We start from the raw sequence: 13,738 nt of genomic DNA, 5'->3' as shown, positions 1-13,738 counted from the left end.
TCGTCAGGAGATCGAGTTGGTGAAACAGCTGGCTAACGAGATAATCTACCAGCAACAACGACGCATTGTCATCACCACCACATTAATTTGCTAAGTCTATATTATGCCAGCAAGCTATATGGACAGTGCAGCGTCAATCTGGATGAACTCTCCCGAGGTATTCTTCATTTAAAGCGAATATTTGAGAAGCTTGGCGCTCATGTCAGCACCAGCACGAACAGCATCAAGGCGGACGTCATTGATGCTATCGAAATTCATAGCAACATTTTGCAATTTCGTGTAGCCAAACTTCAATTCACGCCAGTAGCTGCAGAGCAGCTGGCGGCACAGATCGATGTCAAACGGCTGAAGGCCCATGCATTGTGTCCACAAACGATGGCGGTAGCTGTGCCGATGCTTGCGCTGCAACTCTACATAAATCCGTGCCTGTTTTGGCTGGCTCGACCCGCCTATCTGCTGCTTGCAGCGCTCAAGGAGCAGCGGCGTCAGCAGCAACTGGACAACATGAGCACGTACCAAGAGACACGAGCTGCACTGCACAATCATGTGAGCAGCATGGATGCACTGTTTCAGCATGAGTTCATCGTCGAATCGAATCGCGAGGCGGTCGAGTTTGAAACGCATTTGCAGTTGCTGATTGAGGAGCGTGCTGTGCAGCTACACGAACACACGGGCAGAATTAGTGTACAGGATAATGAATGCACCAGGGTCATACTGGCTGCACTGGCTCCATTTCTCTGTCTCTATTATCAACTGGCGGTGACGCTGCGACAGGTGAGTAAACTGTTACAGAGAAAATGAAATATGTTAACTATTATCTTGGGTTTTTCATTATATAGATGTCTGGCGAATTCAACTCGAAGGATCTGTTGGTTCGCGTGCAAGAGCATGTGGAACAGCTGCTGCAGCAACCAGGCGGCACCGCCTCACATGTCCATCCCTATTGTCTGGCCCTGGACAATCTGAACATTGCCATCTATGCACTAATACAGTCCGGTTATCTGCATAAGTCCCGAGAAACGGGCCTGATGAGCATCGCTGCAGCAACACCGATGAAGTGCCTCAGACAACTAGAGCTGCAGCTGCTGGAGTATTGCCAGCTAATGCCATTTACCCAATACTCGATGGCTGCCAACGAGCAGGCGCAATCGCATATGGCCAAATTATAACTGACAAATGGCAAGCGGTTGGCGACTGCCTCCACGCCGCTGCCTACAACGATGTCCTTGACCCAGGATCATAGTACAATATCACAATTCATTCAATCCATTGTCGGCCTGCTCAAGAATTGTCGCATCATCTGCATACTCTTAGTTTTTGTGCTCGTCGCACCCATTTGGCAATTTCTACTGTGGCTGTTAGCAACTTTCTGCTCAGTCGCGTAGTCAGTGTACTCAAGTGTGTGTGTGTATGTAAGTAAGAGTGCGAGTGTGCGTGTGTGGAAAATATATGGGAATATAGCATTTGTGTATACGAGGGTATTTTGTTTAGTCCTTTAAGCATTTATTATAATTCATAATGTTTAGTTTTAAATTGTTGCCATACAAAAAATGATTTACTGCTTACATTGTCCAAGGAAGACATGGTTTTTTCATAAAGCTAGAGATCCCAACGAGAGCAAACATTTAATTATGCACGGAGATCCATTCAAAGTTTATGTATTAGTTCCTAACTTCCCTTTTATTTTAACAACCATTTAACTAATTTGTAGACTTCGATGCATTCCTCGTACACCTTTGTAAATGAATTTATTGTATGTTAATGTTATGTTATATGTTTCATTTGTGTAGTTTTAAGTTATTTACATGTATGTTTATATCTAATAGCCGGGTTTTCTACTTTAAGCAACCAAATGTTCAACTAATGTAAAGTTATGTCAATGTTTGTGTTTGTCGTTGCATCCAATTAGCTTATTATAATTCAAGTCAAGTCATTTAAGCTAAGTTTAACAATGTGAGCTTAACCTTAAATGCAATGTTAGCAAGAGCATGAACTGTTATTTAACATGTGATTTTTATTGCTAACAGAACATATATATGTTACTAACAACGCACTAAAATCTTGCTATACTCAGCACTACATAGCTATGTTAACAGCGATTTTAATGTTCGCTTTAGTCCTAATATTGATGCGATTATCTGGCACCTGACAGCTTAGCATAATTTTTAATTGAAATCTTAACTATGTTAATGATGGCTGCCGCATGGTGTAACAGTTGGTTATATAGTTTTGATAACAGTTTTTGACAGGTCTAACACACATAGAAAATTTTACTTAAGATAAGTTCCATTTATTATATGCACAAAGGTATACAACCATTATAAAACATATAAGCTGTTTATTTTGTCAGTTATTTATTCAATGGAGAAGTATTTATAAATTTGCCATGGCCTCTCCTTTCTTGTTTTTAGAATATTAAATTCCCAAAGGTATTTTCTGTCATGGAGCATAAAAGTGCCAATTGAAATGCACTTTTAATAAGCAAATGAATTCTAGTTTATATTCTCTGTAGAGCTGGCATGTATATGTCTATATATATATATATATATATATTATATATATATATATATATATATATATATATATATATATATATATATATATATATATATATTTATATATATATAGTTTGATATATTCTCAATATTTTTATAATGTATAGGAATTTCCTGAAAAATAAAACCGAAACAAACAAAATAAAACAAACGTGAGCAACCGTAGCACAAATACAAGTCTAGCAACAAAAAGTGCAATATTTTGTTCTTTGTTTAAACATTAAAAAAAACAATATATTTTGTGGTATAAGTGTTTTGTAGCTAATTTTTATATATAAAAATGTATATTATAGAAACCGAACACCAATACACTAATTTATACACTACATTAATAGCAAAAATAACATATATTAAATTGGTGCTAGTTGCGCCCTTGCAAAATATTATATAAAAATAAAACCAAACTGAAATTAAGAATAAATATATTTATTCCCATTTTAGGCAAGAGAGGATACTTTTCTTTAGCTAGCAAAATTCGCGCATGAATTGGTCTAAGGTGCACTGGCTAATGACGACCTGCATGAGGATCTTTTCCGCATTCTGCTCATCCGCTTTGGTTTCACCAACGGCAGCATTTTTATAGAGCCAAGCCATCTCCGGCCCACCACTGGGCACACGCACCTTGCAATTTACGCCGTCCGGTCACGGCCAAAACTTTCTGTTCTACATCCTTAAGCAGCGAATGCAGGCCGGTGTGATTGCGCGCCGAGGTTAAGTGACCAATATTCGTGTTCTCATGTTGGGTTAGTACAGCTATCTGAGCATTCGGCTTAAGCAAATCACTTTTGTTAAAACATTAACGATCGGAGGCAATTCTCCGCTATTCGCATTGTCGCCGGATACGCTCAATGCCAAGGCTCGCAGTGTGGACTCCACATGGGCCCGTTGGGCCGCATGACAGGGATGTGACAGGTCCTGCACATGTATAATGATATCCTAAAAGAAAAACTGATTACCAGATGTATTTATACTAACAAAATTGTATAGTTACCGCAAGCATTGCATCCTCTAATGTGGCCACGAAACATTCAATAATCCCGTCGGCAATCGGACATAAAGCCCACAGTGTCCATATAGATGATCTGCAGATTGCAGGGCAGATAGCCGGCATGCGCCGTCACATCCAGTGTGGCAAATAGCTGATTGCGTGGCTGCAATGCATCCTCTTTGGTGAGCGCCTTTATCAATGAAGTCTTCCCCCGCATTTGTATAGCCAACAACCGCTTGCAGTAGGATAGTTTTAATTGTTTTGCGTTTTTGGCGCCGAAGCTGCCGCTGACGGCGAACGTCTTCTAGTTCCGCACGCAATTTGCGCTCCCTGGAGCGCAGTATTTCCTTCTGCATATCACTTAGAGAGTAGCCCTGACGTCGGATCTGTGTGACACTGGCATCCTTGGCCTGCGCCCATATATAAGGCAACTCTGCCATAGCCACCTGTAGACGGGCCTCCGAGCCTGGTCGCATGCAGACGCAGGATCTGTATGACCAACGAGTAGCGATCTAGCACGGGCAGTTGAAACTCGGCCTCGAGGAATTGTTTTTGAGCAAACGAGAGCGTGCCCTTGCTGACACATAAGCAGCTGACCTGCCGTTCTTGACGTAGTTGCGTAAGCAGTTGCTTAATCTCTGCTAGTTTGCCGCTACCAAAGAGCGTTGTACGCTCCAGACTTTCCAGTGGCACCTTGAGGGATCGAGCCACCTGCCAGTTAGGCAATGAGTGGACAAGCGCTGTCGCCTCAGCTAACTGATCATCAGGCGTCACATTGTTGGGCGTAGTGGCGCTTGGCGGACCACTTGATATAAGGTTGCAGGATAAATACGTGCTGGGATATGGCCACATCACGCCTGATGCGCATGGCTCCCCCCTACGACTTCATCATATGCACTGTAAAACCATACTTTAATATGAGATTAAGTCATATAGTTCACTGTGACCCACCGATCATCCAAAAACCCCATGCCCCCTGTATTCACAACAGTAGGTTCATTTGCTCGCGCATACCCGCCTGTATTTGAGCCTCGTAGAAACTCTTGCGCTTACGTATTCCCTTGACTCCTTGATGCTGTGTGTACCGTGAACGCGTTGGTGGTATAAGAAGTGTTGATGTACGCAGTTGGGTGACGCGCAGCAACGGACGCAGACTTTTCATGACTTAAACTATAAATTTTTGATATATTTTTTGTTAGTAGGTTTCTTCTTTGAGCACCGTGTGTTTGTCCTCAAATGCCATCCAAGCAGCTTGACAGGATTTGGTGCGTTACTTGTGGTTTGATATGCCACGCCCGTTGCTACCAATGAGGAAAATAGTACGTTATACTTAGCTGGATAGCGTAATTTGCTTTGAACTGCCTTTGAACGAAGTAGGTCCCTGCAAATCCTTTAAAAATTATAAATATTATGCAATTATTTTGACAATACATGAAATGCCTACCTAAGCAAAACGATGCCAAGCCCGTAAAGAGAGCTCGGGTCATGCAATCCAAATAACCGTCGAAGCCGGGATGTTTCTCCGCGTTGCTGTTCCTTCAAACGCTTTATATCGTTCATAATAGTTATTTATTTGTGCTTCAATTGGATTTCAATCTGTTAAAATAGACCCACCGGCTGTATTTTGTTATGTTGAGCTATACTTTCAATGGGCAACACTATTTGCACGATCTGGCAATATTACAGCCTGCACCTTATCAGCGTAAATATGATAAAATTATAATAAATGATTAATATTTTATGCTGAAAGTGGAAAAAACTCTGATTAAAATAATAAACGCTTTGGTTATACAATCTGGTTGATCATTTTTCTAAGTCCACATTTAATTTCGATTTTTGCATGACATACACATGTACGACTCAGTTCAATAAAGTATACGAATGACAGCACCTTCTAATATTAATGTCAACCAATCTGGCAACGACATTAAATGTAGTTCTTGTTTGTAGCGTTTTCTCACGACTGCTGCAAAATGGATGTGGAGAAGATTTGTCGCACTTGCCTAAGTCTCTCAGGTCCATTTTTGTCCATCTACGATGGTGGTCCTGGCAGCTGCTTGGTCGATATGTTTGCGGGAATTCACGCGCACTAAGGTATGGTGAAACAAAGCAACGTCTCAAGCTCAGTTTCTGTTTCTCCCCTTGACAGCCGCGACGCGAGGATAATTTGCCAGCCAGGGTTTGCCTTAGCTGCATCAGCGAAATAAACCATTGTTACTCATTTAAACTGAAATGTGAGAGCTCTAATCGTACGCTGCGACAGCTGCTGCCTAATGCACTGCCCGAGGAGTCCGATCAACTGGTCCCCACTTCCGACTAGAGTAGCAGTCTCCACATCCGACAGCTCATCGCAAACGTATGTAACGGCAACAGTCAGCAGTGAGGCACAAACGGATGAAGTACCAAAAACAGATGCGGAGCAAAATACAAGTAATGAAGAGCACCAACAGCCGGAGACAACGCCTGTAATGGAGGAGGACGAGGAACAGGAGGGTCAGGAGGAGGAAGAATATGATTACGAATTTACCGAGGAGCAAGAAACAGATGACACACCGACCAAGGCCAGCGCTGGAAATATAATATTGCACGTGGAAAAAGACAACATCAAGTTCGAGACGGAAATGGTATACAATAAGAATACGGGAGAGTTGCTTGAACAGTCTATGGAAACTATTGCCAAACAGAAGGAATACAAATATCGGCTTGTTAGCAATGGTAATGGTGATACATACATCTCACGAGAGCCAGTTTCGAAAGAGAAGCAATCGACTCAGCAGGACTCAGAATCAACGTCCACGCGCACTCAGCTGGAGGAGCAGCTGGATGCAAAGAAATCAAAGCCTACACCCGCAGCCGACGTCGATGAGCTAAAGGCGAAGTTCCATTGTGATCGTTGTAATGCGGGCTTTGCGTTGGAAAAATCCTTGATCATACATCGAAGGCAGAACAGCTGTACCCATCGCAACTTCAAGTGCAATGAATGCGAGCGAGTGTTCGTCTCGCTTGATCATCTAACCGAGCATCAGGCCACGCATGGCGCGTTCATATGCCAGGAGTGCGGCTTGCGCTGTGAGTCCATGGAACAGTTGGGCAGGCACATGGTGCAGACACACAAACGGAATCTACGCAATCAGTGCAATGTGTGTCAGAAGGGTAAGTGGATGAACCAGATGACAAAATGTTGAAAACTGGTAAATTGATAAACTTGCTCTTTTCATTCCAGTTTTCACTATGCTGTCTACGTTGCGAGATCACATGCGCATTCATACCGGCGAGAAACCATTTGTGTGCAATGTCTGTGGTAAGGGCTTCACACAAAATGCGAATCTGCGACAGCACAAGATGCGACACTCGGACATAAAGCGATTTAAGTGTACTCTGTGCGATCATTCCTTTGTAACCAAAGCGGAGCTAACTTCTCATGGGCGCACCCACACTGGCGTCAAGCCTTATCAGTGCGAGGTCTGTTCCTCTAGATTTACGACGAGCTGTTCCCTGGCTAAGCACAAGCGCAAGCACACCGGCGAAAGGCCCTATGCCTGTGATCTATGTCCCATGCGCTTTACAGCTCTCAATGTTCTCAAGAATCACCGACGTACACACACGGGGGAACGTCCTTACGTTTGCCCCTTCTGCTCGAAAAGCTTTACGCAACGTGGCGACTGCCAGATGCATCAGCGAACTCATCAAGGCGACAAAATCTACATTTGCCCGGTGTGCAGCGAGGAGTTCAAAACGATGAACGATATGCGCACGCATCTAACAATGCACGAGCAGGATGACAAGCGCCTGGTCCACTTCACCCTGCTGAGTAACAAGGAGAACGGGAACGCGTCGACACTGGAAGAGGCTGATGAGGAAGAGTCGGATGCAACTGATTTACTGTAGGCTAGTTTTTTCACAAATGGATTTTTAAATAAGCTGGGGGTATTGCATAGACTAGAGCTGGTAAAGGCAAAAATTTAGCTGAAATACTCTCAATAGTTAGCAACAGGAGTTGTCAGGTTGAATCGATTGTATTTATCGATAATCCATTTGAAGGGTATGTAGAACATAAGTTTAATAAATATTCCCTTGCTATTGTTATATAGTGGGTGAAGATAAAAAGACAAATAAATGCGATTATAATTCGAAGATCGCTTGGTGGACTAGTCTGTCACTAGAAAGTTAAGGCTTACTGTTCTTACTGTCGATCGATATTCGTGAAGTCGGAAATTATCAATAGTATTAGGGCTTACTGATATTGTCGATATTTATGCGGAGTATATACAATTGGGGCCTCGCAACGCATAAGCTAGACAATATGCGTAAGATTGTATTGTTTCGAAACATAAAACTGATATCTTATCGATACCTCGATTGTTTCCCAGTTCTATTGCAAAAAATGAAATAATTTTGTAGCATTCCTTAGTCTTTAATTTGTAGCTTACAACAGTAGTTATTAAAATGCTTATGATTCGATACATGAAGTTGGTCGCCTAATAGAATTGTCCGTACTGCGCTGCCGGTTGCTGCGGCGTTTGAATCGCTGATGTGGACGCCTCCGTCGTGGCAACAGCGACGGAAGGATTAAGTGATGTGTTGCTGGTGACAGGCGGATTGCCTTGAAACCAATTGACCAGTTCGTGGTGCGCACTCTGAACGCATTTTCGCTGATCAGCAATCAGGTTTTCTGAGTATTTCACATGGTTGGCATACGCCTCCTTCTCGTGTTGCGCATCTTTGGACATGCGATGCAGATCCTTCAGTATCGCCGAACCCCATAGCTGCACATGGATATCAGGTATTTTACTTGCCAATTGCATGGCTGGCGTTACCATATTCATACTCTCTTTGGAGTTGCCTATACTAAGGAAGACATGTGAGAGCAGCACCAGGGAGCAAGCTGGTCAGGCGATTTAAATCCTCTGCATTGGCCATTTTTAACGTTTCACGCAAGAAGCGTCTGTATAAATAATTAGTTTATTGCATTATAAACGTTAAAATTATATCATTCTCTACTTACTTGGCCTCATGAAAGCTGTTCTTGTGGAAGGCGTGTAATCCCTGTACATAGTAAAATCCACCCATTAAGGCTTGACTGCTGTAAGTGTGCGTATTTTCCGTGGACACGGCGTCGAGTATTTGTTTGAGGTCAGCCTCCCGTTTTGTGCGCAGATAAATTATGGCCAGATTGAGATTGGCAAAGAGCTTGAGATCCCGCTCGGTCGTCTCGTTCACGCATACCAAAAACTGTCGTTCTGCGTGTTCAAAGAAGCTCGTTGACATGGAATACAAACCGATAAGGCAATGCAGCTGTGCCGAATGGCGCTTGAGGAGGTTCCGATGTGGCACAGCGAGGCACACATCGCGTGCAGCGGCTATCTCACGTATGGCCAGCTCGCGGTTACCCATGACCATACGGCACATCACGATGTGTTCCAACAGAATGACTTTAAATACGGATAATATGGATTTGTCCTCCTGAAGTTTCAGTTTTTCAATTTGTGTTAACGCCTTTTCCGTATACTTTTGCGCTTTATCCATATAGCCAGCCATCATTGAATGCGAAACAGTTACCAGATAGACAAGTACATAAAGCTGCTCCTTGGGAAGCCAGACAAACATCTCCAACTGATTGCCACCAAAGATCGACTCGTCACTTGGCCAATTAGGTGCCATAATCGTTTGTATAGACATTTGAAGTTGCTTTAAGCTGGGCTTCACAGTCTTCACCTGGCCAAGGGCCAGATAGTAACACACTTGTAGCACCAGGAAGAACACTTTCAGATACTCCTTTTGATGAGGATTAGGTATATTATTGTCAATGATTTGACCCGCTGAATTGAGCAAAGCCAGTACGTCGTTCGTTTTCCGTTCAATCATTAAGATCATGGCCCGTGAGAGCAAAAAACAGCACTTTAAGGTATGTGGCGCCCGCCTCCTCAGCCGATTCGGCTCCAACAGCCAACAAATCACTGGCTAGCGAATACTCACGATCATTCGCATGGATTTGGGACAGTTGCAGTAAAAGCTTACAATGCCAATAAACATTGTTTTGTGATAGTTCGACGGCACGTCGCAGCATCGCCTTGGCATGTGAACCCTGCTCCGTTTTTAAATGCAGCTGGGCGAGTAGTGAGGCAGTATCAAATTTAACATCATCAAAATTCATAAGTGGCTCTGCGATGTTCCATGCTTGTTCCAAATGCCGACGCGCCAATTCTATGTTACACGTGTACGCCATTAGAACTTGTCCCATTTGCAGGTGTGTACGCGCCTCCACCTAAATAGAAGATGTCAATATCCATGATTTGGATATTTGTTGTATTTGTTATTGACTTTCACTTGTAGTACACTTACCTTTGAAGGCGGCTGAAAAGTGAAGAGCGCCTGTAAACATTGTATGCATTTTTAATGTTTGGCGGCTGTGAGGTACGAAAGTATTCGGCGAGTCCAAGCAGCGATATATAACAGGCATCTTGTGAAGCTGCTGTTGTGTGTACAACACTCATTGCGTTTAATTGCTAGGAAATCGGCTTCGTTTTGTTTATCGCGTAATTTTGTTGTTGTTGCTACCGCTGCGTGGGTAATGTGGTTGTTAATCAGTGTTGATAAACATTGCGGCGCAATGTTGCTATGTACACCATCGATAAATTATTTTGTAAAAAATAAAAAATAAATCACAATTTGAAATTCGATAAGAATTGTTACATGCATACATCATATTTTAAGTTATTTAAGTTACGATCTATAAAATGAATTTTTAAGCTAATCCCAAAACTGAATATTAATCAAATCAACTTTATATAATATAAAAAATTAATTTTTTCTTCAGCACCTTTAAATAAAAGAAAATAGTTGCGCCAAATAAAAATACTAGAACCGTAGTACCTTTAATCAACAGTCAAAAGTGATATATGCTTCACTTAGCAATTGTGCCGCGAACACGATATCGAAATTTTGAAATTGTCAAATTTCATAAGTTAGTCTCCGTTATCTGAAATGAAATGATCATAAAAACTGAGTAATGCAATGTCTTCTATGCAAGTGGTTGTACGGTACGGTATTCCGATATCTTATTCATGACGCATCGATAGTTTCGCAATATTCTTGCTTCTCTAGCATTGTTGGCGTTCATCTTTTTTGCGACATTTTTATAAATTTTCGTGAAAATATGAAAATGGACATTGAGAAAAATGCAGAAGGGACTGGCGTTGAGCTCACAGATGCAGAAAATGAACTATATGATAGACAAATTCGACTTTGGGGCTTGGAATCCCAAAAAAGGTTAGTTTGCCGGTTAGCCGGCTATCTCCATTTTTTTTTAAATCAATTAAAAGTAATAAATGTTAAATAAACATAATTTTTTAGACTGCGCACAGCCAATATACTGATTTCTGGTCTGAATGGGCTTGGTGCTGAAATAACTAAGAATATCATTTTATCCGGTGTTAACTTGGTGAAATTGCATGATGACAAATTGGTCACCGAAGAAGATTTTTGCTCACAATTTTTGGCGGCACGTGAAGAATTAGGAAATAACCGCGCCGAAGCCTCATTAACGCGCGCTCGAGCTCTTAATCCCATGGTGGACATATCTGCGGATACGCAGCCATTGATCGAGAAGAATGCGGACTTTTTTGGTCAATTTGATGTTGTAGTTATTAACGGGGCAAACAACGAGGAACTGTTGCGAATTGATACAATCTGCCGGGAGTTGGGCGTTAAGTTTTTTGCCACTGATGTTTGGGGCATGTTTGGTTTTCATTATGCTGGTTTACAGAAACATAGCTACGTAGAGTAAGTGGTTTGAAGTCCACATAGAAAGACCTCTTTAATATTGTGTATTCATTATTTTTAGAAACGTTTTCAAGTACAAGGTAATATCGAAGCCAAATGAGAAGGTTAAATATGAAACGGTCTCCACACCAGTCCAACGCGAAGTCGAGTATCCAGCCTATTCCAATTGGCTGGATTTCAATATTAATGCCCCAAACTATCAACGCAAGTTGAAGCGCGATGGACCAGGCATCATACTGTTGCGCGTTTTGCAAAACTTTCGCAGCACACATAATCGCGATCCCAACTATAAGACCAGAGAAGCAGATATTGCTTTGCTGGAACAAATCCGAGACGAGCTTGTGCCAAACTCTGCACTGACCAGTGATGCACTTGGCTTACTTTTTGCACAAATATCGCCAGCAGTCGCTGTCGTTGGTGGCGTTGTAGCTCAGGAGATTATTAAAGTAGTGACTAAAATGGAAGCTCCTCATCGCAATTTATTTATATTCAATCCGGAAACTTGTATGGGTTATGTGGAAGCAATTGGTGTCAACTAATTGACGCCAATTTTATTGCATAAATAAAGTAAAACTTCATTCATAATTTATCTTAAAAAGTTAATTTTATACTCAAGATATTAAGACAACACTATCAAAGAGAACTTGCAACATCCTTGCAAACTCTTCTACACAGACTGATGAAACTCGTTTCTTTTTCTCTTTTATCATTAGAGAAAATTGGTAGTAAAACAATTGTTAAGTTTTGCATTATGCATGTTGGTTTAATACAAAAAGCAAATGGAAATAAAAGAAAACTTATCAATTTGTGAGAATTTCTGCAGCACGATTCTCCATAAGTTTTTCCATATTTGTAATCGCACCCATCCATGTGTCCAGTGTACTGGCCATTCCAACAATTTGCGTGCGGTCCAAAACACGTGGCTGCACCCAAGACATGTTCACTACCCCAGCCACTTGATCAATCTCGCCGCGCACCAGATCTAGAGCCAGAGCCTTCATGATCAAAAACTCAACCTCTTTGGGTGGCAGCTTTGTTTCATTGGCGATGTCAGCAAAGGAAATTGCACGCTCAATGGCCGAACGTTTAAAAGTCATCTCCATAAGGCAGAGCAATGAAATCTTTTGGCGCAGTTTAACCTCCTGCGCAGCCAAATCGGGAATTTTCGACCAAATATTTTTCATTTCATTAAATCTATTTGAAATGACAAATACAAATTTAATTTAAAATTATTAAATAACTTAGGAGCACTCACTTATTAATATCGCCCATGTTGAATGCCTTTAGTAACTCGACCAGCCATTCGTTTTCCGTATTTTGAAGTGATTCCAAAATGGGATGCGCCAATAGCTCGCCAATGTTATAGACGCCATCGCCTAATAGAGCGGCCAGCCCCAAAAAGAAAGCTTGTTGCGCCCATTGATCGCGAGGGTAGTCGTCCAGCGAACAGCCCAGGAACTGCAAGCCACAACGATAATATTCACTGTGCTTGCCCACACGACGATAATATTGGGAGGCAAGCATATAGTATTTGCCATGCACGGGAGTAACATTGCCTGCTTCTTCGAGAACATCACGCAGTTCTTCAATGATTTTCTTGGTGGCAGTAAGATCGTTCAGATTGCTGAGATATAAGTTGCCTTGCATGACTTGCAGATACCAGACAGCTTCATCACATATTTTAACTTTATCCTTCATTTTTTCCAAAAAGTCGATTGCCTCCTTTTTGTCACTGATATTATCCACGACTACCTCAAGTATTTGAATCAGACCATAGGGATTTATTCTGCAATTATATATCATATTTACCAAGCCTTGATTAATTCGGGTTTAACTTACTTTGTTTCAAAGGTAGAGATAAAATTTTGGTACAGCTGCAGTAGAGCGCTCTCGTCCTGCAGAGTTTCATGGCGCACAAATGCAACTAGCTTAATCGTAAGCTCGTTCCATAGCATGAAAAAAAAACAAAATATTATATATAATTAAAAAAAAATTAAAAACGCTTACTTTTCATTGTGCAGCTCTTCAATTAGAGTCCATTCGGCAGCGAGCTCTTTGTTTGTTGTTTTCTTTTGTGCTGCCAAGTATGCAGTAACTGTCGCTTGCGTATTCGACATTGTTGCTATATCCTGAGCTGAGCTATGTTCTGAATATATATTTAATTTAATTTTGTATAAAAATATGCGCGTATGAAGTAGGCAATGTGAAATTGCAAATCACAATTAGAGATGCCTAAAATATCGATATAATATCAATATCGATTACTTGCGAACGTGATATTGTAAAAGTAAAATATCTGATTTACATTGAAATGTGCCTTAATTTTAATAAATGAATAAATTTGTAAGTTTTCATGCACACCAGATCAGAAAATTGATGTGCTCTCAAATATTTCCACAGTACAAGGTATCGT

General features: G+C 41.5%; 4 protein-coding genes and 3 pseudogenes across 4 annotated transcripts; 3 read left to right on the top strand and 4 right to left on the bottom strand.

Annotated features, from left to right (window-relative positions):
* Nucleotides 1-4: 4 nt before the first annotated feature.
* On the top strand, nt 5-2,310 carry LOC115483793 (annotated as a pseudogene).
* A 682-nt stretch (nt 2,311-2,992) lies between these two features.
* LOC115483792 lies at nt 2,993-4,395 on the bottom strand (annotated as a pseudogene).
* A 155-nt stretch (nt 4,396-4,550) lies between these two features.
* Nucleotides 4,551-5,411, bottom strand: LOC115483794 (annotated as a pseudogene).
* LOC115483795 (zinc finger protein with KRAB and SCAN domains 7-like) lies at nt 5,409-7,650 on the top strand. The gene is given in 5 exon segments (XM_030226050.1): nt 5,409-5,612; nt 5,614-5,637; nt 5,693-5,848; nt 5,850-6,696; nt 6,767-7,650. Coding segments are annotated over 5 exon segments (1,788 nt in total). The 5' UTR covers nt 5,409-5,516; the 3' UTR covers nt 7,432-7,650.
* A 303-nt stretch (nt 7,651-7,953) lies between these two features.
* Nucleotides 7,954-10,238, bottom strand: LOC115483789 (MAU2 chromatid cohesion factor homolog). The gene is given in 6 exon segments (XM_030226047.1): nt 7,954-8,426; nt 8,428-8,488; nt 8,549-9,435; nt 9,437-9,808; nt 9,886-9,938; nt 9,941-10,238. Coding segments are annotated over 6 exon segments (1,875 nt in total). The 5' UTR covers nt 10,038-10,238; the 3' UTR covers nt 7,954-8,021.
* A 304-nt stretch (nt 10,239-10,542) lies between these two features.
* LOC115483791 (SUMO-activating enzyme subunit 1-like) lies at nt 10,543-11,910 on the top strand. The gene is made up of 4 exons (XM_030226049.1): nt 10,543-10,583; nt 10,648-10,812; nt 10,897-11,325; nt 11,387-11,910. Exons 1-4 carry the CDS (start codon nt 10,558-10,560, stop codon nt 11,862-11,864), a joined length of 1,098 nt encoding a protein of 365 aa, XP_030081909.1. The 5' UTR covers nt 10,543-10,557; the 3' UTR covers nt 11,865-11,910.
* A 162-nt stretch (nt 11,911-12,072) lies between these two features.
* LOC115483790 (26S proteasome non-ATPase regulatory subunit 13-like) lies at nt 12,073-13,611 on the bottom strand. Its single transcript, XM_030226048.1, has 4 exons — nt 13,333-13,611; nt 13,165-13,278; nt 12,581-13,111; nt 12,073-12,519 (listed from the first exon to the last, which is right to left on the bottom strand). The coding sequence occupies exons 1-4, from the start codon at nt 13,440-13,442 to the stop codon at nt 12,126-12,128; spliced, it is 1,149 nt and encodes a 382-aa protein (XP_030081908.1). The 5' UTR covers nt 13,443-13,611; the 3' UTR covers nt 12,073-12,125.
* Between the last annotated feature and the right edge of the window lie 127 nt (nt 13,612-13,738).

Source organism: Drosophila hydei, unplaced genomic scaffold (assembly GCF_003285905.1).
Source record: "Drosophila hydei strain 15085-1641.00,03,60 unplaced genomic scaffold, DhydRS2 tig00000056-arrow-arrow-pilon, whole genome shotgun sequence".
NCBI classification, from domain to species: Eukaryota; Metazoa; Arthropoda; class Insecta; order Diptera; family Drosophilidae; genus Drosophila; species Drosophila hydei.
Note: the sequence above shows the minus strand (reverse complement) of the source record. Positions and strands in the feature narration are given on the sequence as shown.

What these genes read in the sequence shown, in the direction of transcription:
- LOC115483791 (XM_030226049.1), top strand. Translation starts at nt 10,558, where the DNA reads ATGTCTTCTATGCAAGTGGTTGTACG. An exon ending in GGCTTGGAATCCCAAAAAAG is followed by an intron (nt 10,813 to 10,896) that starts GTTAGTTTGCCG and finishes ATAATTTTTTAG; the next exon opens with ACTGCGCACAGCCAATATAC. An exon ending in CAGAAACATAGCTACGTAGA is followed by an intron (nt 11,326 to 11,386) that starts GTAAGTGGTTTG and finishes CATTATTTTTAG; the next exon opens with AAACGTTTTCAAGTACAAGG.
- LOC115483790 (XM_030226048.1), bottom strand. Translation starts at nt 13,442, where the DNA reads ATGTCGAATACGCAAGCGACAGTTACTGCATACTTGGCAGCACAAAAG. An exon ending in ATCTCTACCTTTGAAACAAA is followed by an intron (nt 13,112 to 13,164) that starts GTAAGTTAAACC and finishes ATATAATTGCAG; the next exon opens with AATAAATCCCTATGGTCTGA. An exon ending in AACATGGGCGATATTAATAA is followed by an intron (nt 12,520 to 12,580) that starts GTGAGTGCTCCT and finishes CATTTCAAATAG; the next exon opens with ATTTAATGAAATGAAAAATA.